This window comes from Haliaeetus albicilla, chromosome Z, assembly GCF_947461875.1.
Source record: "Haliaeetus albicilla chromosome Z, bHalAlb1.1, whole genome shotgun sequence".
NCBI classification, from domain to species: domain Eukaryota; kingdom Metazoa; phylum Chordata; class Aves; order Accipitriformes; family Accipitridae; genus Haliaeetus; species Haliaeetus albicilla.
In genome coordinates this window covers 8,307,972-8,335,453 of record NC_091516.1, presented here as the reverse complement: position 1 = coordinate 8,335,453, position 27,482 = coordinate 8,307,972, and the positions used below count along the sequence as shown (strand labels likewise).

General features: G+C 40.2%; 1 protein-coding gene across 5 annotated transcripts in view; it reads left to right on the top strand.

The window, feature by feature from the left end:
• Positions 1 to 27,482, top strand: part of PDE4D (phosphodiesterase 4D) — a 648,147-nt gene that overhangs the window by 550,912 nt on the left and 69,753 nt on the right. Inside the window, exon 8 of one of the 5 annotated variants that reach the window (XM_069776692.1) lies at positions 20,905 to 21,393. The exons of the other annotated variants lie outside the window; for them this stretch is intronic. Within the exon in view, the coding sequence (XP_069632793.1) occupies positions 20,905 to 21,050 (146 nt within the window). The 3' untranslated portion in view covers positions 21,051 to 21,393. Of the gene's footprint in view, positions 1 to 20,904; positions 21,394 to 27,482 lie in introns of those variants that run through there. 5 annotated transcript variants of the gene reach the window in all.

Sequence of the window (27,482 nt, the reverse complement as noted above, 5' to 3'; positions counted from 1 at the left end):
ATCCTTTCTAAAAAAATAAAATATTTCTGGTGTTATTTAGACCTCTATGGCACAGACCAGTGTGAAAGGACAATTATTCTCTGCAGTTGTTACATTCTCTTGCTGCTAGTACTTCTGACAGCCTTTAAGCATTCACAGTGGCATCAAATTTTGAAACTCAGTAGGCAATTTGAAACTAGATAGAAAAATGCTAAGGGAAAGGAAAACACATATTTTTTGTCAGAAAAAATATATTTTATCATAACTTAACAGTGTTTTCTTCTGGGAGCCAGACAGAGTTAGCTTCCTGTCAAAACAAATTGGTTTCCACACACTACAGCTGCAAAGCTGTGACTGAAACCCAGGTGTGAAGTGATAAAAACTTCCTATATGGACACCTACACCCAGACTGAAACCCCAAGAATTGAAAGAGCTGCCCAGACCGAATGTTACATGGAACTCCAGAACCTGGAAGTCCCCCTAGAATCCGAAGGCAGAGGTGGATGTCATGGATGTAAGTGTGCCCAGCTGGAGGAACTCTTCATGCAAGTGGCCATGTTACAAGAGGAGCTTAACAGACAGCACACCTGGACTTGTGCAAAGCATCTGATACTGTCCCACATGACATCCTTGTCTCTAAGATGGAGAGACATGGATTTTATGGGTGGTTAAGGAATTGGCTGGATGGTCGCACTCAAAGAGTTGTAGTCAATGGCTTGATGTCTGGGTGGAGACCAGTGATGACTGGTGTCTCTCAGGGGTCCGTACTGGGACCAGTATTATTTAACATCTTGGTCGGGGACATGGACAGTGGGATTGAGTGCACCTCATCAAGCTTGCAGATGACACCAAGCTGAGTAGTGTGGTTGATACTCTAGGAGAGGATGCCATCCAGAGCGACCTTGACAGACTTGAGAGGTGGGGCTGTGCAAACCTCATAAAGTTCAACAAGGCCAAGTGCAGGGTCCTGCACATGGGTCGAGGCAATCCCAAACATGCATACAGGCTGGGCAATAAGTGGCTTGAGAGCAGCCCTGCAGAGAAGGACTTGGGGGTACTAGTGGCTGAAAAACTGAATATGAGCCAGCAATGTGCACTAGCAGCCCAGAAAGACAATTGCATTCTGGGATGCATCAAAAGAAGGTGGCCATCAGGTCGAGGGATGTGATTCTCCTCCTATACTCCGCTCTCGTGAGACACCACCTGGAGTACTGCGTTCAGCTCAGGGGCCCCCAACATAAGAAGGACATGGAACTGCTTGAGCATGTCCAGAGGAGGGCCACAAAGATGATCAGGGGGCTGGAGAACCCTTCCTATGAGGAAAGGCTGAGAGTTGGGGTTGTTCAGCCTGGAGAAGAGATGGCTCTGGGGAGACCTTATAGCAGCCTTCTAGTACTTAAAGGGAGCCTACAGGAAAGACAGAGAGGGCTTTTTACAAGGGCATGTAGTGATAGGACAATGGGTAATGGCTATAAACTGAAAGAGGGTAGATTTAGATTAGATGTAAGGAAGAAGTTCTTCACTATGGGGGTGGTGAGGCACTGGAACAGGTTGCCCAGAGAAGTTGTGGATGCCTCATCCTTGGAAGTGTTCAAAGCCAGGTTGGATGGGGTTTTGAGCAACCTGGTCTAGTGGAAGGTGTCCCTGCCCATGGCAGGGGGGTTGAAACTAGATGATCTTTAAGGTCCCATCCAACCCAAACCATTCTATGAGTCTATGAATTCAGATAGCATATAAAAAGAAAAGGATTTATATTGTGCAATCCAGAGCAAATACAGATTTGGCTTCCAATGAAGTCCCTCCAGCTGGTCCATGTAGTTCAGTAACCAATTAGCAATGCAGATATCCTTTGTTTAAGCTGGTTTAGCTATTCTGTTTGCAAAACGAGCTCACAATCTTCCAACAAACGTTCTGAATAAAGGATTGACAATCATCAGCTTCAGTGGAGTTGAACCAATCCCCCATCAGTACTGTGCAAAGTACTTTAAAGACGCCTGTATATTTTTTTTCAAATGATCAATAATATTTTGCATAAACAAAACAGATTTGGAAAACGGCAATATTTACATCAGGTACTCTTTTTAGTTAATCATTAAAGGCCTTATCTAGGTTTTGATAGCTAAAATGAGAGTTATCTCATTTACAGCCTTCTTAGCCACAATAAAAACAGAATCATATTGCTTTGTGAGATACAGGGCACAGATTACATTCAGACTGAAATTCATTCATATGTCTCCTGCCCATAGTGAACAACATATGCAGTGAACATGCAGGGAGTCAGAGGCAAAGGAGTCTGCTCCCCAGCCAGTCTTTCACAGTCACTTTGTCACCGTCGGGGGGGGGGAACTAGCAGCTTCTTTCCTTGCACATATAGAGTTTACGGGCATTTTATATTCATAAATGGATGCTATATTTGCCTATATTCTATGAAAAACTAGCTCTCTCTGTCATAGTTTGTGCAGCACTGCCATGTGATGTCATGAAAAAATACTGCTTAAAATGGGTCATTTGAAAAGATAACTATTGAATTGTACTTCCCTGTTAATAGGAATAGTATTTGTGCCTCCAGTTCAGCCCCCTTCCTTGGTTTAGGGAAGAGGTTGTTATTGACAGGATACATCTCTGAAGACTTACTAAATGCTTTCTCCATCTTGATTTGTAGACCTTTAATTAATGCTGCAAAACTTTTCTAACTGAATGAAAGATTCCAAATGAAATCTTTATCTAGTGCTCCTTTAAGTTCAGTGGGTTTGTTAGTGATTAACTTTCTTGAGGCAGAACAGCAGGAAGAGGGGATTGATGTGGTTTTGGACAACGTAAGCTGTTCATGTATCATTTCACATTCAAGGAAGTGAATAAAACCAGGGTACAAAATAGAGTACGCTCTACATTTGATTACTGCAAGGTACCATAGAAAAATCTGAAAAATTCAGGCTTTCTATGCAGTGAAAGTATGAGAAACCTAAGAGGTTTCAGGATCCCTTAGGATGTTTAAACAATGACTTGCCCTGACTATACTAATTGCAAAATGGTGGTTTACATTATGTCATTTAAAAATGCCAACTAACATGTATTATGAAAAGATGCATTTTGCCCAGTATTATGCACACTGGGCACTGGTGTTGTTTTGCACTTCAACAGTGACTCCTGAAAGTCAAATGTATAAGCTTCCATAAAATAGCAAGTTACTTAAACAGAGAAGTACAATCATAGTTTAAAAAATTCCTGGCAAGAATGTCCATGTAATTGAAACTAACCATCCAAATCAACAATTAGAAAATAACTGTCATTGTTTTGCAGTGTGTAGACTACAACACTTGGCCCTTATGTATGATGTGTAATTTCTTAACAGTCTGTATTGGTGGAAATGTGTGGTTGGGTTATCCAAGTGCATAGAGACTAGAAGGCAGCACAGGGCTGACCTCTGCTTGTAAGCTTCATCCAGCACTTAAGTTACTTTTCCTTAGGACTGCAGTGTAGTACAGCCTTGATTTTGAAACAGACTCACACATTTTGGAGTCAGAACAGCGATCAGTTTAAAAAGAACACATGAGAGGCATTATCAATCTACACATTGATAACCTGATATGCAACCCAACACAGATCATCGCTTCTTGCCTTTAAATAGGTCTCATATTTTGCTGCATCAGTAAAAGTGCGTGTATCACCATTTCACCCAAACTGTCCATTTTACTGGAAAGACAGAGAAGATGACAAGCTCTGTGTGCTTCCTCTTCTCCTTTCAGCCCAGCTGTGTCACTTAGAGTTGAAAACTGTACATGACCCCAGGCTGCATTTACCGTATCTATAACAACAACAGAACAACTGAAGAGTGAAAGGTGATTTGGTTTGTAGGACTGAGGTGAGAAGAATCAGAAAGAAAAATAGGACTCTTGTCTGTGTCATTTTTCTCACTGCTGTTATGAATGCAGCCCGTTGGCTGATGAATATAGAAAATAAAACTGTGCAGATGTGGCTTCTGGTATGACTGTTGGGTGCAGTTGGAGTGCACCTTTGTTCCACATTTCATCCAGGTTCTGACATCTCTGATCAGTGATACATTAACTTCTGTCCAATTAAAAAATAAATTTGGAAGTAGATCTCTTTTCCATTAACAGGTTACCAAGAAACTGGTGCATTAAGGCCTATTCACTTTCCTGAGTATCCATTTAAAAAAGAAGGGCTACATTGAGATCACCCATTAAAGTGCCTAAGTTCTGCTTTTATTATATGCAGGCACCTAATTATGGAGCCTGAACAAAGCAGTGAATCAGAGCAGGCAGCAACCACGGTCAGACAACCCTAGAAACAAGCAGGAATAACAGCTCTTCTCTTGTGGAGTAGGAAGTTCTGCAGGTCTCTCCACATAGTCTTTTGTTCGTGCTCAGATGAAATGAATAAATTACCCTAGGAGTAGTGCTCAGAGTTTAGGATCTGCCCCTGCACAACATCTTGTCCAGGAGTGACCTCATCACTGGACAACAGGGACAGCTTTTGCTCATTCTCTCTCTGACCTTATGCATTTTGCATTACATTCTGCAAAGTGACTTATCTTGAGCTGGAAGGAGTAATTCCAGGTCTAGTGGTAGGAAAATCGGCTTGTGCCTACCACACTTTCTCACGAACTGGGATCAAAAAATTCAAGAATCAGAAATGCCTAAAACTCAGGCTTCTGCTCTCAGGCCAGGAGTTCTAACATCTTCATGCAAAAAGACATTTTTTTCCTGTTAGGCAACTCACCTCAGAAGAACTTTGGTGATGGGAACTGAGAAGTATGGAAGTAACTGGTTAGCATGGAAGTAACTGGTGAGGACACCTTAGTCACATATTCAGATGTGCCCCTGTGTTTCATGCTTCCAGTTGGCTGGCTCAGTATACCAAATTCCTCTGAACAGCCCCTTTACAGTCAGGGGAGGCAGGCAGGTGTCTCAGGCAATCCAAGTGCTCTGTGCAGGCCTTAACCCCTCCAAGTGCCTAGGCAAGAGCTTGAGAGTCATCCAGTAGACATTACATTAGTGTCACTATTCATAAAAGAGACACCAGCAGTGGGCAGCCTAACATAGTCCCAAATATTGTAAGGTATTCCCTAGCAGAAAGAAACCTGCCAGGGAAGAGTTGCAACAAGGAATTTGCCAAGCTTGCTTCTGGGACTTTGGGGGAAATGGCAGGAGGCACAGAAAGAGCCAGTCGTTCTTACTGGAGAGCTTTCACTTGAAATCTTAAAAGTGCTGGCGTGTGACTTCTTTAAAATTTCCTAATCAAATCCAAGCCATAGTACTCAGGCAGGTTTGCACAGCTCTGTGACTCTTGCTTTCTGCTAACAGAATTGGAAAATTTTGGGGGTTTTATCATAGTCCTTAATCAGCCCACAGTTAAGAAGATTCAGCTCCATCTTCTGTAGGAGCAGACTTTTTTGTACCAGGAATGTCTTGATTTTTTCCTCATTATGATGATGTTCTGAGTTAATGAAGCAGCTGTGGCCACATGCATAAAGTTTTAGTTGATACTAAATATTAAAGATTATTCCCAAATATTTACATTAAAATACTAGTAGCAAATTGCCAATCTAATTTGTTAGTCTTTCCCCATGCAGTAAGCTAAATTAATTTCTGTGACTGATACTTATCTTTGAAAGTGTAAGTTAGATATGAAATTGAACTAATTCTAAGCCAGATAAAAAATGAAGCTGACAGACAATAAATTAAGGTAGTCTTTCTTAAATTATAGGATGATATATGATAAAAATAAAAGGTTTCCTTCCTTAATAATAAGGAACAAGGTAGGATTACACCTAAGTGAGTGAATTTTGCCACTAGATAACTTATTACTATGCTAAAGAAACATGAAATAACTGAGGAATATATTACAGAAGTGACTACTGGATTAGCAAGCATTTAAAAATTCCCCTTGTATTAAGTAAGCCATATGCTAGTGGCTTACTTAGTGGACATACTGTAGGAAACATTGACTAATTAATCTTTAATTGAAGGAGTCCAAAGATGATTAGAAGAAAAAGTCCAGGAAGAAGTCAGTGCCAAAAAAATGAAAGAGAAAATCAGAAAACAATTTGACATAGTCTGGCTACCTGAGCTAACTAAATGTTATCAACGGGATGCAGAAGGGTCTGACAGATGATGGGAGGCAGCTAGTGGGAAAGAAACCAACATTTGTTTGGGGAAGAGTCTTTAATACTATTATTGTTATTATTGTTGATGTGGTTGTTGTTGTTATGATTAATATTACTGGGTTTGAAACCCGCTTCTTAAAGGGAAAAAGCAAAATCAGGATTTGGGGAAGTTTTGTTTCTTTTTAACTGGAGTTCGGCAAATAGAAGCAGCAGCAATGGCAAATGAAACCCCTCCCCTCAACTGCTTTTTGTATTCTGTCCTTTCTGTTTCCTAAACAAAAAGGGATCTGTATGATCTATTTCAGCATTTCAGCTGCATAAATACTTTTCTTCTCCAGTGTGTTCCTTTTTTTTTGAAAAAGGTGAATCTCAAAACTTTTTGGCATATCAGATAAAATGGCTGTTTGAACCTTGTCATTCCCCATTCAATATTCATCTCTGAAAATCTATCAGACAGAGGAGGCAGGCAGAGAAGGATTAGTCCTAAAGCAATCTATGTCTTTGCAGTTCAAGACACTGTTTTCAAAGAGCAAGCAGCTGACATACACACTACACATATGCGTTTCACACAGGAAAGCAACAGTCAGGTGGTGAAACCACTTAGTTCTCATGCTTCTGCTACTTGGAAATGTATGTAAGCATGTTACTTACCAGACATAGATTTTTACTGTATGATATTGTGAAACCAAAATGTGATTTCCTTGTTCCTGCTAATTCTTACAATGAAGTCTGCAAGCCTTTGTTTTGCTGAGTAAAACCTGAAGCTGCAGCACCAATGAGTCTTTTACAACACTTTCCTCTGGTCTACTGCAGTTGTACCCTCCTTGCAGATTTATACTCCCTTGAGTTCCATGTCTCACCACCTTACCTATTTGGCTTGTTTGTTCTTTAGGAGGTACAGGTGGCAGTATGATACAATGAGGTGATAAGCCATAGTGGGAGAAGACACTAGGAAGACAAAGGATCCTTGTAGCCTCAGTACACATTGCAAAGAAGAAAGGCACAATTCTGTGCCACAAATGCTATTGTCTAAACATACCCACTGGAACACAGAGTTCATGCTCAAAGGAGTAAATGTTGCTTCAATAAATAATAGGTGTTTGTGGTAAGACCCAGTGTGTTGAAACACTTGCCAGTTCCACCTTGAAGTCTCTTTTCTTGAAAGATGGCATTAGTCTTGTCTATAAAATACAGGCTATAAAAATAGCACAGATTTTCCAAGAATCTCTTTGAAGACTGGTTGTTAAAATAAATAGGTATTTCTCCTTCATAGTCTACATGGGTTTACTGATAGACATTGATTTTTGAAAACTGTATGTTTTGATGATTCTGTGAGAAACCAGTATTATAGGCATTCCTTCCAAGCACAGCTCAATCTAGCAGAGCTGGATTATAAAACATCTACTAGTGCCACATTTCCTTTTGCAAAATAAAAAAGGTTGACATCAGTATTCTAAAGAAAAAAAAATCATAGAATAAAATAAAGATATAATAAAAGTTTTCTCATTAGCTATAGTTCTTTGACTAAAAGTAACAACTCCATCCAGCGAAAAAAAAATAAAATACACAGTAAAATACCCATCTTTGTCCCCAGAATATGTTAGATGCTGCCTTTCAGAGGCAATATTTCAAGATGTTGACTGCTATGGCAATGTTCTGGAATAAATTTCTCAATTTTAAAAAGGGGGATGAAAAGTGATCATGCAAAGGGACATGAATCCCATTTTAAAGCAAACGTTTGTGATTATGTGTGAAAAAGTATTCCTAAAACTAGATTGATATAATTTTCTTTGGAGTCATTAATGGTATGAAACAGCTATGAGTGAGATCCTTATTTAAAAGTAGTCAGGCCTACAATCTAAACTGTGTAATGCATACTAGATAATGTAATCAACAGAAAGAAGCATATGCAGTATCTGCACTTAATCTTTCTACTTCTCAGAAACCTTTTTTTTCTGAAAATCTACAGATTCTTCTGTATACACTTCCTGTAGAAGTGTCAGCAACAAGTGGGAACATTTTTCTTTCATAGTTGGGACCCCAATCAAAGGAGGCCACTTGACTTTCTCATGCTCTGCATTGCTTCTCCAGTTCTGCCTCACACACTGATAAACAGACTCATTCTGCTTCATTTTAAACTGCTCAGTTGAGAGACACCCCCAAATTTCAACTCAATTAGTTTAAAAATTAAGCATTCTTTTTTTAAATTGCCTATGATTTAACTACTTGAAGCCTTGTTTCAGCAAACTTGAGGCATGTATTTAGGTCCCATAGATTAAATGGGGCACAGGCTATGCTTCAACATGTATTTTTGAGCAAAAAGATCAGTTTATGTAATTCCTGAACCCCATCACTCATTTCTTTCCTCTCACTACTCCCTGCAATATGCCATCAAGTTGTCTGTGCAGACACAGAGTGAAATAATCAAGGAACCCAACAGGCTGAAAAATAACCTGTATTATTTTTCCTTTTTTTTTCTTCAGTCCGTAAGTCTTCCAGTTGATTCATTACACAGCTATTCAAATACTTGTCTGAAAACAAATGAATGGGCTGCTGCAAGGATATATTTAAGCAGCGAATGGTGTGATAGCCTGGCAACTTTTAGCTTAAGCAGTACTACCGCAGAATAGTAGTGCTGGGTTTATACAGGATTCTGAAGGTATGGATGTGTTAAGTATTGCCTAAGATCATTAGCTGCCATTGAAACTCTTAGCAGGCATACAGCACTCTGCATTCCAGCGCTGGAAAGTTTCCACAAAAATAAACCTTTTATTTGACTGGCAGAAAGATGGCCCAGACCACAGGCAAACATTTCCATATGATGCTGAAGTAATTTAATCTCATAAAAAGTTACACAGATCAAGAGATTTGACAATAGCCACATTTGTAAAATAAATTAAGGAACATGTGTAGAAGTATATGAACCCATGAGATTGCCTTTCATCATACTGTCATCACTTAATCCCCACAAAGTGACAATCTGAATTGCTGAAAATTAAACTATAGATTGAAATATGGCAGTAGGCTTCATACAGAAAAACTAGTTTTACTGGAATCTCAGTTAAACAGATAAATCGAGTTTAGGTTTTAGAGTCTATCAAAAATATTTAGAAAGAAATCAAAATTACACAAAATGTCACATAGATGCATATTTCCCTCATCTACCTGAGTAACATTTAAAATGCAAAAGCACATATTTGGCTTTCATGCCTCCAAAATGTCTTACTTTCTTTTAACTTCTTTGTCCCAAGTGGATTTCTTTCAGAAACAACATCACCTCATTTTAAAGATTTAGCTGCCCTTTTCTCATATATGTGAAAAAGTCTTGCACATCAAAAGTGCAGATCACTATCCAGACGTGACATTCAGACATGAAACTGATGCACAGCACACCAAGTTCATGTCTCCGAGAAAACAAAACAATCCCCCATAAACTCTTAACGCAGATTGTAGCTGAAAGACGTATAATTCTTAGACAGAAAAGGTTCAAAGTAAGATTTAACTGTACAGACTCCACTCTACAGTGAGTATAAGCAAAGTATCTTAAAAACTGAAACGAACAATGATGTTGTTGCCCAAAATGCTTAACTTGGAGAGCAGTTTGCTGAGGTAAACAGTTTCATCTTCCCTTTGTTGAGAAAATTACTGTATGTCATAAGCATTCACGGCTTGTTAAAAATGAACTTAGTGAAGATTAACAGTGCTTATTACCTGGATTTCAAAATGTAATAAATACCAGTCAGTGGTTAATATATTAAAAAACAGTAACTAGACATTATCACGCGGGCTATTTTTCACTTTAGACATAGTGTTATAAAACTGTTTTTGAAAGTTTTCAATCTTCTAATTGGAAAAAAGGTGCAAGGTGCAGAGTGACCATTTCCAACAAAACAAAACAGTCAAGGGACTTGAAGGACATTTTCACGTGTTACAGCTTTTAGGCTAAGTTCTTTGGGTCCACGTTCGTAAGTGTGACCACAGAAGAAAGCTTAGACAATTTAGTCGAGCTCAGCATGGTGCTCAGTGTGCAGCTGGGAGTTCTGCAGCCTGAGCAGGACTCCGTAGTCCTGAAATTGTGCTGCCACGACTGCATGACAGGCATTGTTTATGGCCAGCAGAACTATAAATCCTTTGACTGCAACGTAGGCTGCCCTCAGAAGCTGGCTGTACGGCATTGCACTGAGACTCATACCTGGAATTAGTTCTAAGCTTTCTTGTATGATCACACACATACTTGTGGCTTCCTCTCTCATGCTGCCTACCTCATTGTGAGGACAAATCCCATTAATGTCTGCAAGATGCTCTGACAATCTGGTGATCAGCCATTTAAAAATCCAATTGCAGAGAAAGCAGAGGTAGTATCTCTATATGGTGTGATCATACTAGTCTGGAATACCATGAGAAGGCAAGAAGTCTGAAAACATCTTGAAACAGTCTGCTGAGTATATTACAGATTTAATGTAATTTTTCACAGTAGTTCAGCAAGTTGCACAGGGTGGAAAAGGCTTCTGTTAAAGCAGGGAATCTTGCTAAAAACTGAATGTTTGCTCTTTTGTAATTTCAAGTTATTTTTTCCTTCAATTTATTCCCTTAAAACAAAGAAAATCCCTGTTTTAGTCTCATGACTATTTTTCTTTCATTCAGTTTCTACTTCTACCCTACTTATGACTTGATGTCTTTTCTCCTATTTAAATATCTTCATGTTTTTCTTTAAATGCAATTCTGCAATGTGTGATCATATCTTTGCAATCTATTATCTTTATTTTCCTTCCCATCCTCTTTACAAAACAACAGTGGCAGCCACCAAAACAAACAAACAAACAAACAAAAAATTCTTCGATGCAGAGGCTTAGAGAGGTTAGAATAATTCTACACCTACATGGAAAAACTTGACAAAATAGATCATGTACAAGCATTTATAAAAGCAGTACTGGACCCAAGCACCTTTACACCTTTAGTTATAATATGGATTCAGTTATGTTTCAATGCTTTTTAATCTATTAAATAACAATAGTTCTCAAATCAACATTTATTAGTCCAGGGTTTTTAATTCTTTCAGAACTGTTATCAAGGAATATTTCTATCCTTTGGGTAATAAACTCACTTAGAACATTCCCTTTCTTTGCCTTGTGTGCAGTTTATGCCAATGGAATAGTTTCACCATTCCTAAATACAAAATGATTAATATTAAAGGCCTTATAGACTTTACTATAGGAAAAATTATGAATTTGTTAACACTAGGTCAAATATTCCCCATGACAAAGCCCAGTATTACAGTATTTCAGCAGATTACCATTTTATTGTCTGAGTTACTGATTGTCTCATTATCTGGCAATGTTTAGACAAGGTTATTTGGAAGCTAGTGTTAATATTCCAGTACAGGGAAAGAACTTCCCCAGCACGTTCTAAGGCAGCCTTGCAAATGAGGACTGCAACATGTATAGATATACGTGAGCTCACTGTATTTAGTGAGTACCAACAGGAACAAAGGAACAGAGTGTGCCTTTCATCCACCTAAGAGCCCACTATTAGTAAAGTCCCAAGCTAAAGCCCACAGTCTCACAGCTTCATGGCTGTCAGATTAAAGCTTGTTTAGCTCTATCTGCTCATGCTATGATCACATCCCTGCCTGTAGTGGCAGCATAGCTTTAAACAAAACATATCGCATGTGTAAAGCCCAAACTAGCCATGTTCCTGTTATACAAGATTGCTTCTAGCAGTTCTCAAACTCGGCTCTGTGTTGTGTTGCTAGAGGGTGGACTGTTACAAGATGGCAGTCAGGTTCCATAAGAAAGGCTTTAGTCTATGTAATTGACATAGTAAACTGAAGAGTGAGCTGTTTCACAGAAAAGATAGCTCCCCACATGTAATCAGTCATTTAACATGTGACGTTGTTTAGCAGAGGAAGAGGATTCAGGAGATGGTGTTCTTAAATTCATTCTCTCCATACAGTCTGTTCTATTAGCTGAAGCTGGAAACAGGACTTGTTCTTTAAGGGGGGGGGGGGGGTGGTGTCTGCTTACTGTATTTTTCTGTAAAGGCTTTCTCCATGATGAGAATGTTATTCATGATACTTAGACGGCCACTGTGTCTATGTGGCCGTATTTTAAGATGGCAATTTCCACTCCTTGCCATTACAGAAACTCCTGTAATGCAAAAAGATGGCTTCAGTGTTACTACTATTTTGGAAATGTGTAGCTGAGAATGAATGTCAGGCTCTCCTGTGAAGTGGAAATGTTAGCACAACAGACTGTATGTAATCCATCACAACAGTACATGGGAATGGAATTTCTCGGGCAAAGAGCATGGATCAGCAGTTGTAATTGTGCAAAAATATAAAAAATACCCAGCTGAAAAAAATACACTTGAGTAAATGCATATTCTCTGGCTACTAATCCTGAAAAAAAATATGTCTATGTAGGTATCTACCAGGTCAATAATGTTCTAATATCTTCATATTAGACTTAGAAAAACATTAAAAGTCTGTATTTTTTAAATACACTAATAAGAAGGGTCAATTTTATAATCTTTTCAGATGGTCTCAGCATACCTTTATAAATGTCACAATCAATAGGATTTTATTTACTCTTGCAAGTGCAGAGACAAAGCATGTTGTATGGTGTAGAAATTCTTTTCTGGCAGGCTTTCTGTTACATTGATGATCTTAACTGGAATCTACATCCTAGACAAATAGAATTCTTACCCCATTTAAGAGAGTTACACAATCAGAATTGTTTTTTATAAGCTTAGACTCAGGAATCTCACAATAACTTTTGAATTTCATTCAAAATCTATACACAAAGAAAGAGCAAAATACTATTTTCCTGGTGCCAGAGACTCTTGAGTCCATCACAGACTATAGCGATGGACTTCTGGCATATAACTCTCCATTCAAAGCTGCCAGTTCTACTGTATTTTAAAACTATTGCATTCAATATAAACAGAATTCAGGCAAAACTTGTTCTCCAAGATTATTCCTCTGGCCAGTATGCATGAAGCCTAACTGCCTTTTTTTTTTTAAGTGTATTTTAATGAGTAGAAAGCTAGGTTCCATTTCATTCGCATCTCAGTTGCTGTTTTTGGTTTGAGTGTGCAGTCTGGGATTGAAACAACCCTCAGCGAGCAGGATTTGATTAAGCCTTTTCAGGCCTGGCCTAGATTTGACTTAATTTCTCAGCTTTGGTTTCACTGCATTTTCAACTCACTACATAGGTGGCATGCATGATAGGAGTCCTGTCACAACATGCCATTTGGTGGTGTAGCAGTTGTTTTCACTGACAAATCTGATGGCTGGTCTGTATTTGCACCTTTATTGCTGCATCTGGAAGACTGACGACAACAACAGGCCAATTTTAAAAAACAAGGAATTTAGTCCTGGCTTTAGGGAGCTGTCTGTGAATGGATTAAGCTTGGTTGCTGCAAACTATTTTTGACACCTTTTTTTCAGTCATTTTTCATCAAAGGCCAGCTGTGGCTTAATCCTGTTGATTAAGCAGGATGTGTTTGTAAAACATCTGACCTTCGGAAGAAAAATAATCTATTTTGAATAACGTAGATATTGGACTGACTCTGTTTTTCTGTTTTCTCCCTTACACTTTCTTCCATTCTTGCAAAAGACAGCTGCCACCATGAGGAGGAATAGCACATGATTATCAGATTAAGAAAATGTTGGTAGATTTCCACTCATTTCTCTTATTGATGTGCTTATTAAGCAGGAAAAGAACAAGAATAGTCTCCATATCATTTTTCTATTCCATTATCTGTGTATAGCCATCCATGTGAAGAAAAGCTTTTCAAAACAAAAGTAACAATATTTGTGAAGTGTAGGTATTCCGATGAAACAGTGCAAAAACCTCATGAGCAGCAGCTGCATCTGCAGCTCTCCAGTCTGTCACACTTTGCCTCTACAAACCCATAAAGGTGCCGCTTTCCACTTTGTGGGCCAAATTCATACCCAGGGCCAACAGCTGTAATTCTTTTGAAAAGTAACAGAGTTTTAACTGGTTTTTCAAGGGCTGAATGTGATTTGCCACTCACTTCTTGGGTCGGTGAGAGTGTTACTGCTTCATGTCATGCACAGTAACAGTGTACAGGTGTGTAAACATCATGTTAGCCATCGGCATGGCTGTAAAAAAAAGAAACAATCTGGGGATTAATACCAGTATGTAGAGAAATGGGGCTTAAATGATGCAAGTATTTTTCATTCAAAAGGCAATTTTGCTTTAGAGAAAAGGACATAAACTGTGGTAATTCTGTAAAATTCAGTCTTGGATTTTGTATGTAAGTGTATGTGTAGAATACATCAGGGGTGTGTTTATATATATATGTACGGACAATGCATAAAGGCATGGATATACAGTAGGGGTGCAGACAGGAAAACATGACATTTTAGGCCATTTGCAGTTAAGAGCTGATGAGAATAACTAGCAATCAGCTGAGTCAGTTGTGATGTGCAAACCAGGCTGACACGCTACACCTTGTGAGCATTTTACATGGATGCTGCAGATTTCAGTGTAAGTGCAGTTAGACTTCACATCACCAAACCAGCCTGACAAACTAATCACTGCCCCGCTCTGCCACAGTTTTACCACCAGCTGAGACGTGGAATGGATTTCATCTCATGAAATCTTAGGTCTTTGTGCTTTTTGCCTTCTACAACACAGCGTCTCTGCGTTTTGATTGTCACATCCCATCTCCGTATCAGCGGCCTCAACCTCACCGCTGCCACGCGCACTTTAAATGCCTGTTTTTCCCACAGGATTTTCGAAAGAGTCATGCTGAACATTCACACGCGTCAGATCCCTGCGGCTCAAATGCCCCAGAAGGAATGCCATTTCCCACAACTCACTCGCTCACCACCTGCAGTGCAAAAAGAAACCCCGAGGTGCCAGGTCTTTCCCTCGTACTGCGGTCATTAGGTGTAACACCATGGAGAACAAAGATGCTGAGCCTGACGCAGAACAGGCATGAAAAGGACAAGACTCGACCCCTCGGGGTTAATGTTTTGGATTAGGCACTTCAGCTGGAAGCCGCGCTTTTAAAACCTTCTGCCTCTTTAGGACAACAGCTTTTCCCTGACTGCCGGCTGAGCTCCCCGTCCCGCCACCTTCCAGAAGGTTCCCAGCCGCGGCCGCCGCCTCAGCCCCCTTGCTCCGCCGGCACAGGCCCCGCCGGGAGCGGGGTGGGAGAGCCAGCGGCGGAGGGGGCCGGCGGGGGCCCGGCGGGGGCCCGGCGGAGACGGGGAGGAGGCTGGCCGTGAGGGGGCCGCGCTCCTCCCCGGCCTGGCACTGCCGGGAAGCCTGCGAGAAGGCCGGACGGGGCGAGACTGGCCCGCGCCGCCGGCCGGCTGCCGGGAGCAGCCCCCCGCAGGTCACAAGAGAGCCCTTCCGAGCGACGGGGGCCGGGCGGCCGCCCCGTCTGCCGCCGGCTCCACTCCGCAGCTTGGCGGCGGCCGGGCCGCGAGCGGCCTCTGAGGGCTGCTGCTGTCGTCGCAGGCGGCGCGATAAGAATGCCATTGACGTCAGCGAGGCGGCAGCGGGGGGGGGGGGGGGGGGGGGGCTGCCGGCACGGGCCCGCCTGCAGCGCCGCTGCCCTGCCCGGGCGGGGGGGGCAGGTCGGAGCGGCGGCACAAATCCAGCGTTGCCGCGGGGCTGTGGCAGTGGGACGCTAAAGCCCACCCGAGGAACGCCGTTTAGGATGATATTCCGCCCCCCCCCCCCCTTCAGCGAAGTGAGCCGTACCGCTGCAGGGACGCGCAGGGCCACCCAGCAAAAAACAAGTTAACGCTTTCGTATATGTGCTTGCTGAGTCGCTTGAAATAATTACACGTGGCTAGTGAAACCAGTCTTACTGTTAAAAAAAAGGCGCGAGGAGTAGTTTTTCAGGAAAAAACGCGGCTACCCACAACACGTGAGGTCGGCGCCTGGTGGTACTACTGGTCTCCAGGGCAGATCGTCCCTCATGAGCGCAGGGACTGGAGCTCCGGGAGCTCGCTCTGTGGAGAGGGAGCTCCTCTGTGGAGAGGAGCGGCAAGACGGCGGCGCAAAGCCTGCGGGTGGCCTGTGGCTCTTGGCAGAGAGGAGGGCAAGGCCGGTTCTGCCTCCAGAGCCCACACCTGCGGCCTGCCAGGCCTCCTGCCCCCGTGGCGAGACAGGCCCAGGCGCAGGCAGGCCAGGCCGCGGCCCTTTCTTCCAGAATTGAAAACAGGGAGGGAGCACGGGGGCTGAGCGGTGTCACCGGCACGGCCCGCTCCGTTTTGCCACCTGGTTCTACAGCATTTGAAACCTATGTGATCACGTTGATGGACTGTTTCTCCTAGCTACTTCGATCTCTTAAAGGAGAGAGTAGTCCTAGAAGCTCCTGTGAACCGGTGTGTCTGGTGGGGAAGAAAACAAGGTCTGTTAACTGGAGTCGCCTGAAAAATACTCTGTGGTTGCCAAGGTAGAGATTGATGCACTTTCACAGACGGTAGAAATAGTTTTGTATTTACCGTATCTGAATCTTCCCTAACTCATCAGTATCCCCATAAAATCGTCAGAGTCATCGATTATTTCTGCGGGAAGTAAGTGTGAAATCAAAATCAGATGTGTTTTTCTATCCGCAAGCAAATCTCTGACTTACTTCCGTCAAATTTAGAGCTGTTCCGTTTGATCTTACGTATGACTTTATCCCTTTTTTGATGTTGGGTAATTGTAATACCTCCCACCCACCCCAATACATGCTTAAAAATAGCCTTCAAGCGAGATGGCATCAGTAGGATGACACATTTCTCTGTTTTAGGCTGGGATTATGTTATATACTGCACATAAAGACGTACAGGGGTGTTTTACATTTCCAAAGATTTTGGGAAGCTGTGTAATGAGTGAGAATTCTGTCCTTCAAGGCCACCTGAGAACCATTAATTAGGGTGTTATACAGCAATAGTGTCAGGAAAGAGGCAAATTTCCCTTATCTAGAACATTAACACGTGATCAGAGAAACTCCTTTCCTCCTCAGCCTTGGGTTCAGCAGTCTGCTTAGAGGATCTTTTAATACCGTGTGCCTTTCCCTCTGTTGACTTTGTGCGTGTCACTGTGACCTCTGAAAATCCACATGTTAGCAATGTGAACCAGTTCCCATTTTCAGAATGAAAAGTGGACACATTATGAGGTAGTCTAGAAAACGTAGCTAAAAGAAACAATCTGTGCCTGTCTAACTGTGGCAATTTATAACTGGATTATAACTGAATGCTGCATAAGATGACTAAGTTTCCATAGATTATGGATGTGGGAGTGAATTCACCTAAATGAAATACTTTTAAAGTAATTTCTCTGAGAGCAGTGCTTGACCTGAAATCAGAATGCCCCTGTTTGCTAAGGACACATGACCCATTGTAAAACACTGAGTTTATTTAGCTGCTATTCATTTTCCTAGTCCCTTTTATAGCTTTCTTCAGCTTAACCCTATATATCATGTGCCTGATGCTGTATGAATATCATACCTATTTGCTCAGTTATCCATAAAATCTCTTGGCAACAAGACAGATATGTATTAAAAAAAAAAAGGAGGGATGATGTACAATGATACTTTCTGTATTTCTCCAAAGGGATATGCCTAAAACCTCTTGACGACAACTTTCCTGCACATAGATACTCTGCTCCATGAAATAACAGCTAAGGACAAGACGAGTGGTATTACCCCTATTCCTTTATTTGGTGCATGACCTGATTTCATTTACAGTCTAAAATCTTTACACTGTATCAGAACTATTGCAACATACATTAATTGTTAGAGTAGTTTTATTGTAACTGAGCTTGAAATAAGTCTAGAGTGACTCTGCCTTGGTCTGTAATATTTACCATGGGTTGTTTGTGCATTATTGAATTAGATAGCAAAACATTAATTAATTATTGGCTTTTATCTTTCATACTTCTGATAAATTTGCTCAAAACATCACAATGCAGGCATATATTTTTATGAATACCATAAAGGTGTAAGAACTACCAGGAATGGGAGTGGTTGTATTTACATCACTTCATGTAATAAAATGTAGCCCAGCGATAAAGCTGCAGATTAAGTGTACATTATTAATACACAAGGTAGTATGTATGGTGCAGCCTAATCAATTTCACCAAGAAATATATACAGTAATAAAGGCATGAGTCACAGAAGCAGGGGCCTGACTATGTTTCCCAGGACTAGTCAGCCAACATCGATCAAGGTTACAAAAGATTAGTCCTTTCATGTGGCCTTTGGTGGTCTGCTGGCTCTGGCCTGAGCTGCTGCCTGGAGCAGTTGCCATTCTGCGCAGCGTGTGCAGCAGAGTCACCTTCAGAGAAGCTTGCAGAGCACCTTTCTTGCAACTGGTGATTCTTGCAAGCGTCCTGGATTTTTTCATGATGCAACATCTGTGGTATCAATGTTGTTTTGAAACACAACAGCACGATGCTGTTTTGTGGCCTTTCAGAATCAGACTGTTAGAAAAACACTCTTAGTTTTTCTTAAAGGATTAACATTTATAGTGAAAGATCTGCATATTATTTAAAAAGCATCCTGTGAAAAAAAGATTATTGATATAGTCAACTTTGACAAGTAATGAGCAAGTATATAATTTCTGTGCATTGTTTACTCCAGCAGTTCCATCCTGTGCAGATTCTTAAATCTAGAACATGGTTAACACTTAATAAAGTGTGCTATAAGATCTAATTTTAAATCTGGATGTTGAATATTTATTCCTTGCTACACAATTAGAAATACAAAGGCAGTAACAGAGGCAATGAGGTCAGGGGGACCTTCTGTGTGAACCTGTCAAAATAATAAAGATGTTAGGCTGTCATATTTTTGTCATGTGATTAAAGTTTGCAGGGTCAGTACTCGCTGATACTGGCTGAAGTCTGAAGTTACTTTTTAAAGGTCATGTTTCTGTTTAACTTGGAAATAGAATAATAAAACATTCTTTTTTTTCTAGGTACTTTATCTGAACATTAAAAAAGCAACTGAAAGAAAACATAAAATCAGTAATATCTCTTTGTTCCATTAAGATTATGTGCATGGGACTATGTTAACTGTAACAGAAATGTCCCTTTGGGTCAGAAAGTTCCAACAGACAAAGCAGAAAAAAAAAATATTTGAATACACTGCCACTTACAGAGTAATAGCTTTTAAAAAATTAATAAGCATCCTGCCATAGTTATTGCTTTTATTTGTTTGTTTGTTTTTATTTAGTTGTATGCAGAAAACACAGTCCTTTCTTGTGGACTTTGGACAGATGTGCTTTACTCCACTCCCCATATCTTGTTTTCTTCCGGCCTAACATCAGAATGCTAGATGACATCACTGCAAACCACTAATTAAAATTTTATTGCTAGTGCTTTACATTTGTTTACATTTAAACTTCGCACTCTCTTTGAAGTCTATTGACATTATATATATCCCCTCTGTTACTCTTTCAACTTTCTTACCAGAGGATGTTGGCTGACATTATTCTTTACCTCATTAGTGTCGTAATAGTTGTTGTGGGATTTTTAATTATATTGCAGCATGCACTGGTTTGTTAGGAATCTTTCACAGACTGAAGGAGGCACCATGTGGAATCAGAAAAGTGTATTTGTGCTGTAGTTTCTCTCTGTTTAATTATAGTCTGCTTAACAAATAAATAAGCAGAAATAGCCTTCTGTAAAAGCCTTACTTTGCACATGGTGTGTCTGGAGTGCAGGAACTTGAAGAACATCTTGCACTTCGGCAAAAATTTGTATTTCAGTCTTTCATCAAAAGAAAGGTTAAATAATGGAAGTTAAAATCCTTTCAAAAGGATATTTATAATCAAGGCTAAGGAGAAATTAATGTTAAACTCAGAGATACACTACTCATGGATGTTCATGGAGATTTGTAATTAGGTGTTTGTGTAAAGGAGGCTTATATACTGAGTTTGTAAGACAAAACAGGGCAGACTCTGAATTTATGTGTGCAGGTGCACAGTGATAAACCGCTTTCTGGTATCAGATCTTTAAATGGCAGCGTGGGGCAAGGGTTTGATTCTTCTCCAATGTCCCACCACTGAGTGGCTTCACACGCTTTGCTGCTGTGGATGGGGTGAATTTGGGTGAGTGGTTCTGAATGTTTATGCATGTTAGAGACTTTAATCGAGTGCCATTACACCAGTAAAAATGCTAATCTGGGCAGACTGTGCAGTGCTTCTCAATGAGGATTTATAAAGTAGAGTAGTGCACTGAAATCCTTTGTGCTTTATGTATAGGGAGTATAAACTAATGGTCTGTGTAAAAAGCAGGAAGAAAATATAGTAAGAGAATCCTAAGCTTGCTGCTGAATTTCAGGAGCAATTAGAGCTGTGATTTCAGTTTAATGCTAAAAAGAAACTACTGTTAAAGATACTAGCTGAATTATTTGATCATCTAAAATAGTAAATAGAAGTAATCTGAATTACTGCAAATCATGAATAAACCAAGACTGCTCTAATTTGTATTAAAGTAGGAGAGAAACTGTGAGGGAATTTGGGAGTCCGGGAAGATTAACCTTAGTCTTCTTTCAGGACATTGCCAAGTGTGAGGATCTAAGGACATAACCCATTGCTGCGGTTGTCTGTGGGAGTTATGATGTCAAATACAGTGGTTCTGTGCTGTCCCATGACAGCCTTTTTCTTTTGGGTATCAGTTGTCTGTAAATTTCAAAAAACATTTAAAATATGAATTACTAATCCCATGGAATGTGCTTTAGCTGTGCCCTAGTGTGTGTTAGGACTGAATCATCTGGGAGTTTGTAATAGGATAATAAAACTTTCTATCTCCAATTATTTGATTCAGGACCAGTTTCAGCTGATAGGAGCTGCATTTGTGGTGGATTAGCTGAACACAGTCCCTGGTTCCAAGTAACATCTGGGTTTTGGCCTCATGCTTCACTGTTGAGTTCAATGTGCTGTTACCCCATCCAACAGCCAAGGCCAGTTTAAGTGATATATTATAAAAGTATATTTTTATATTTAAACATAAATATTTATACTTAAACATACAACCAGGTTAGCAAATGTTAGACATTTTGCTGAAATAAATTTAATCTGTTTCTTAGATAATTTAGAATTTAGAACTTAAGAAAAATATTACAAAACCGAGAAAATTGACTGTTTTCTTGCACTTCAAATTTCTCCATGGAACAACAGAGACCAAACTTCCTGTAGGAATGCTTTTCTTTCAGCATCTACCTTCTGTGTCACATTTCACTGCATAGCCCAAGCATCTGAGGGCTTTTGCTGTGTTGGTTGTATTGATTAAAAGCTTATAATATTGATGTCCTTGCTTTCCTAGTGGTAAATTTTCTTTTCTGGCAGAGCTAATTGTACAATCCCCTTTAAAATTATCTATGTGGCACCAATGTGTTTCTTTCTTTGCCCAAACTTTGCTTTTTTTCCAGGCCTGACGCAGGTCTGTTGGCTGATGACTCTGTTGTAAGCCACTAATTGTATTTATATCACCAAGTTATGGCCTTTGTTAGCACACAGACAGCCCAACAAGTATATCATATTCCTTCTGAATGCTAAAGAGATTGCATTTCTTCTCACATTCTCTTCTTTCAGGAGTTCTTTCTTCCACCTAACTGTTTTGCTAACAGTGAAGTTTTTCTTATGATAAGCAAGCAGATCTTGATTCTTTAGTTTGATTCCCTAGCTGGCTCAAGTGGAAGCTCCTATATTCTTAGCTGTTGCAGCAGATAGTATTGGAACACTTGCTCCCTTCCCAAGCATAACATTTTGCTCTTTTGGGTACATTGAAGACTGTCATTCAAGTATCACAGCCCTTGGTGGTGCAGTGTTATGGAACACTTGAGTTAGATACGTCTTTTATTTTCTCTGAGAGCTTGTCGTCACTACCATATTAATTTGAGCTGCAAGTCAAATTTTGCCCCAAAATGATTCTCGTGTAGCTGGAGCTGCAAGTCAAATTGTGTCCCCAAGTTATTCTTGGTTTATGAAGGAAAAGAGAAGATTTTGAAAGTAACAGTGTACCTGTGAACCATTTTTAATCACTTCTGCGGCAGTGTGATTCCTTGGTGGAATCCTGGACTGCATTTCAGAAACCTGCCTTCTGGTCACAGTTGTGGGACAAACAAGGTATGTACTATAGACTTGGGCAACTCATTTTGCTCCTTTGTGCTTCTCTGTCTGTGGGAATATGGGTATTTTAGGTCATGGACTGTCTCTTAAACTAATGTTCTGCAGTAAGTAGCACTAGAGACTTCAAGTTCAGTTGTGAATTTCTTGGGAATTTTTATAGTATGTGTAATTAATCCAGCTGACACCAACTAATGTTCATAAAAAGTTAGATATTTGATCTTTTTCATTTAATGTTATTCGTATTTCCCATTGCCTCACTTTATTGCTCTATAGTATAACAAAAAGTCAGTATTAGACTGATATGCATCATCAGTTTATCTAAACTGAATTTTTAGGTATTCTTCTTTCTTGCAAAGAAGTATACTGATAACACCTCTGAGCAGATAAATGCTACTCTATTCAAAATCTTACTTGCTCCAAAAGGTTGAGTATTTTTTTCACTTGATCTTCATCTGTAAGGATTTATAGAATTTATGGCTGGGTTCTTCTGATGTGGCACTACTCCACATGTGAATGATGGGGAGCTGGAAGGCATGGTGAGGATGTTTGCCAAGAATAATTGGCTTTTGCATTGTGGAGCAGCTCAAATATTATGCGTATCACAGTATGTAATTTGGGTGTGCATATTGCCTGTAGTTCAAAGCATTTCATTAGTCTGCAGTGGCAAGCTGAGCTTCCTGTTTTCTGGCTCCTTATATGTTTATTAAACAAGCTACATGCAGCACTCAAGAAAGGGATCGTCATTTCCAGCTATAGTCTCAGGTTTCTTTGGAAAGGATGGAAATTAATCTGAGTAATTTTTCTTTCCATTTGCTTTTCTAATGATTGTCATATTCTGCCAGTCATTCTTGTGACTTTCTGTTAAATCTAAAAACCTGTTTGCTGGCACACAGAGGTTGATGGCAAGAGTAGTTGTGGTGCACTGTGTGGATTGCCAGAAGAATTTTTAGAGCTTGATATAGATGCTATTTACTCAACTTTAGCAATGTCCTCAAAAGCAGGCTTGTGGCAGTTCAGATTTGTGATCTGTAATATGTAGAGACATTAGAGTTCTTTGGTCAGTTGAATCTGTCTTATCTTCTTGTCTTCAAACACTTTTTATGTGCTTCCCCCACTCTTGATCTATACGTACTCTTTCAGACTGTGCTGTGATATTTTTCTCCTTCAATGTGAAGGGATGGGAGAGTTTATTTCTCCTAGTCCTCAAGGAAGAGCTCAAAGACTTCAAACTACTTAGGTCTTTACCTATCCACAGTCAAAGCTGGCAATTGTCTAAGCTGTATCACCTTTAGAGAACCAATATCCAGATTTATTAGCATCTGCCTTAACGAGTTAGCATTTAAAGAATCAGTCTGAGGACAGCTAATTTTCTGACACAAGGATTGGCCAGTTTCCATTTATTGGAAAACTATTCCTATGGCAACCAAGAGCCTAGTGTTTAGCAACTGTTCCCCTAATGTTGTACATTTCACTGAAAGTGCAGAACTGTGCTTTGATATGAACCCTGTTTTGCAAGCCTGCTGTTGTGATTTAACCCCAGCCAGCAACTAAGCACCACATAGCTGCTTGCTTACTGCCCCCCACCCAGTGGGTTGGGGGAGAGAATCAGGAAAAAGACAGTAAAACTCGTGGGTTGAGATAAAGACAGTCTAAGAGGACAGAAAGAAAGAAAATAGCAATAGCAGTAGTAGTAGTAGTAGTAGTAGTAGTAGTAATAATAAATTACAATAATTAAAAAATGACAATAATAAAAGAATTGGAATATACAAAACAAGTGATGCACAATGCAGTTGCTCACCACTCGCCGACTGATGCCCAGTTAGTTCCTGAGCAGCGATCCACCCGCCCACCCCGGGCCAACTCCCCCCAGTTTATATACTAGGCATGACCTCACATGGTATGGAATACCCCGTTGGCCACTTTGGGTCAGCTGCCCTGACTGTGTCCCCTCCCAACTTCTTGTCCCCCTCCAGCCTTCTTGCTGGCTGGGCATGAGAAGCTGAAAAATCTTTGACTTAGTATAAACACTACTTAGCAACAACCAAAAACTTCAGTGTGTTATCAACATTCTTCTCATACTAAATCCAAAATATACTACTATACCAGATACTAGAAAGAAAATTAATTCTATCCCAGCTGAAACCAGGACAGTATCCGCCCCTTATTCTATACCATTTATGTCATGCTCAGGTCCCATACTTTCCAATACATCCAATTAATCACCATCACCTTTCCTGTCCTTTTATTTATATATACACATACAGATACCATTCCCTTAGTGTATGGGCCACCCCAATAAAATGTCCATTGAGTTCATTTAGTCCATGGCGTTGGGCTGTGTCTGTCATACCAGTCTTTCTGGGCAGGAGAGATGGTGCGAAGTCTGTTCAGTCAGCAGAGCAGGATCGGGCTTTGGTGTGGCACTATGGGCGGGTGACGTTGAGTGCAGCAGGAGGATGGTGTGTAGTGTTGGATTGTTGCATGCTGAAGGCAGTTCTGGTTCCATCACTAGTGCACTTCGCTCTGTTTTATCAAAGTTCATTCTTTGTTAATCTAAGTGATTCTCACTTTAATACCATTGATATAGCATATAACAATTACAGTAATGAGGACATACAGTGGCTGGGTGTTGTGGTTTAACCCCAGCCAGCAACTAAGCACCACACAGCTACTCACTCCCTTCCCCCCTGCCCAGTGGGATGGGGGATGGAATTGGAAAAAAGAAGTAAAACGCCTGGGTTGAGATAAGAACAGTTTAATAGAACAGAAAAGAAGAAACTAATAATGATAATGATAACACTAATAAAACGACAATAGTAATAATAAAAGGATTGGAATATACAAATGATGCGCAGTGCAATTGCTCACCACCTGCCGATCGACACCCAGCCAGTCCCCTAGCGGTGATTCTCCCCGCCCCTACCTCCCCCCAGTTTATACACTAGACATGACACCACACGGTATGGAATACCCTGTTGGCCACTTTGGGTCAGCTGCCCTGGCTGTCCTCCATCCCAGCTTCTTGTGCCCCTCCAGCCTTCTTGCCGGCTGGGCATCAGAAGCTGAAAAATCCTTGACTTTAGACTAAACACTACTTGGCAACAACTGAAAACATCAGTGTTATCAACATTCTTCACATATTGAACTCAAAACAGCACTGTACCAGCTACTAGAAAAACAATTAACTCTACCCCAGCTGAAAGCAGGACACTCATTCTGGAGTCTGGCCAAGTTGTGTATCTATTCTTGTTTTATAGCTAATCTTACTCTTTTTCAATCAGCTCATATATACTGCATTGAATTTCAGTATCTACAACAATCACTTTGAAAACAATCAAACAAAATGTTCATCATAAACTCTATTTGGTATTTTTTAACCCCTTCCCTGAGAGGCTTGCCTCTAGTACATTCAGGAAGCTTGGTGTGTATGCTGCCATCAAAACCAACAGATACTCCTTTTAAGGGCCTTTAGCATTAATTGTTTATTGCACAGGTACCCAGCAGAGACTAAGCAGGTGGAAATGAAGGGACCCACATGTTTTCCTTGGAGCTTCCACTTCCTCTTATTTTTGGAGACACACTGACTGCGGGTCTCTCTTTCCTTCAGGTGTTGCATGAGCTCCCTTTGCAATTAAAAGGACACCATGAGTTTGGGTTGCCCTCACTGGAAGTTACTTGTATTTGCCTCTTTCTGAAAGAATGTTGCTCACCCATCCTGTTGTGCTTCTTCTTAATCTGTTTTTTACTCTCTTTATATCTCCTATTACAAAGTATCTGTTAGTTCACGCAATAGCTGATTTTAAACTACCGCTTTCTTCCTCCACATTACTCGATCTCTCCCCTCAAAAAGCAGTTGGCAGTAGTGCATTTTTGCCCAAGTTTAAAGATGAACTGAAGTCCCTAAAATATAAAAGATACGTAATACAGTTTTAAAATTGTATTTATCTTAATTTCCAGTACCTGCATTTTAACTGAAAATATTTTAAAGTGTCTGTTCTTCCCTGACAAAATTTGGAAGACTTCTGTTTTCCTTACATGAGCATCAGTAACATGTAGAGGAGCTCTGCTCCATTCAGCTGCTGGTGCTCTAATTGTTGCAGGAGAAATAACGGTGTTGGCTGCCAGAATTCAAGACATTTTATTTTGATTTTAACATGGAATCACTGGAAATGTTGAAGTCCACATGTGAATTTTGTTATTGGGACTAAACTGTTACTCATTTTTTTCCTTCTGTAAAAAAAAAAAGTTTTGGATTACTTCCATGGTTCAATTTAGTGTTGGGGTTTTTTTTTTACATGATATTGGGGTTTTCAATTTCTGCTTTGATTTTTACTTATTAGAGGTTCTTTGTCTTTTATATTATCCTCTGCAAAGTATTTTTGATCCATTCTCGGGAACATGATGTGTACAAACTTTGTGTTATTTTGTTTTATACTTTTGAGACTGAGGCAAGGGCTGCCAAGGACAAGAGTGACATCCCACCAACAGCCTTTCAGTAACTACTGGGAGAAGCACAGAGGGAGCAGTGATTCCTCTCTGCTTCTTACAACTCTTTTAAAAATTATAGGTATTTTTTTCAATTTATTCCACTTTTTTGACAGATTGGAAGATTCTTTAGAAGCTCCATTCACTCATACCTTGAATTAGGATTTGAGTTAGGTATTTGGTTTTGTTTTTTAAAATAAAGGCTGTATTTCATACAATGGCTATACCATCTGTTCTTTACCACTGGTTCTTGGCTTCTCAGCACCAGCACCACAAAAATGGCTTAGGTAGTCAGTTTTGTACAGAAAGTACAGCCAGCTCCTGCATTTTCTTGTATCTGTTACTTGAAAGAATTGACTTGTAACTTCACATCTCTGACACTAAATGCATTCTCTGACACTAAATGCATTAGTACATGGAGAAAATACCTTATCTGCTTAGGAATTACTTTCCTCATGGAAATAAAAATGCCGTTGCTGTGTCCCATATGTTCTCATGTTTGCCTTTACCATATTATATCAGCTTGTAAATAACAAGATCACTTTCCCTCCTAACTGCCTTCCTTCTTTTGTGAGGGAAGCCCCTATGAGAGCTCAGAGAAAAGCTGGGCACCTTCTATGTGTCTATCACCACCACAGTCAATATTATTACAGAAGCAGGCACATCCATGTAGGCTACTGAAACTGGATTTTATAAGGGGAAGAAAGAAGAAAGGTTATTCAGGATTTTTACTGATTTCATTTGGCAAAAATGAAAAAACTATCCAGAATTCTTAAGATGACATTAAAA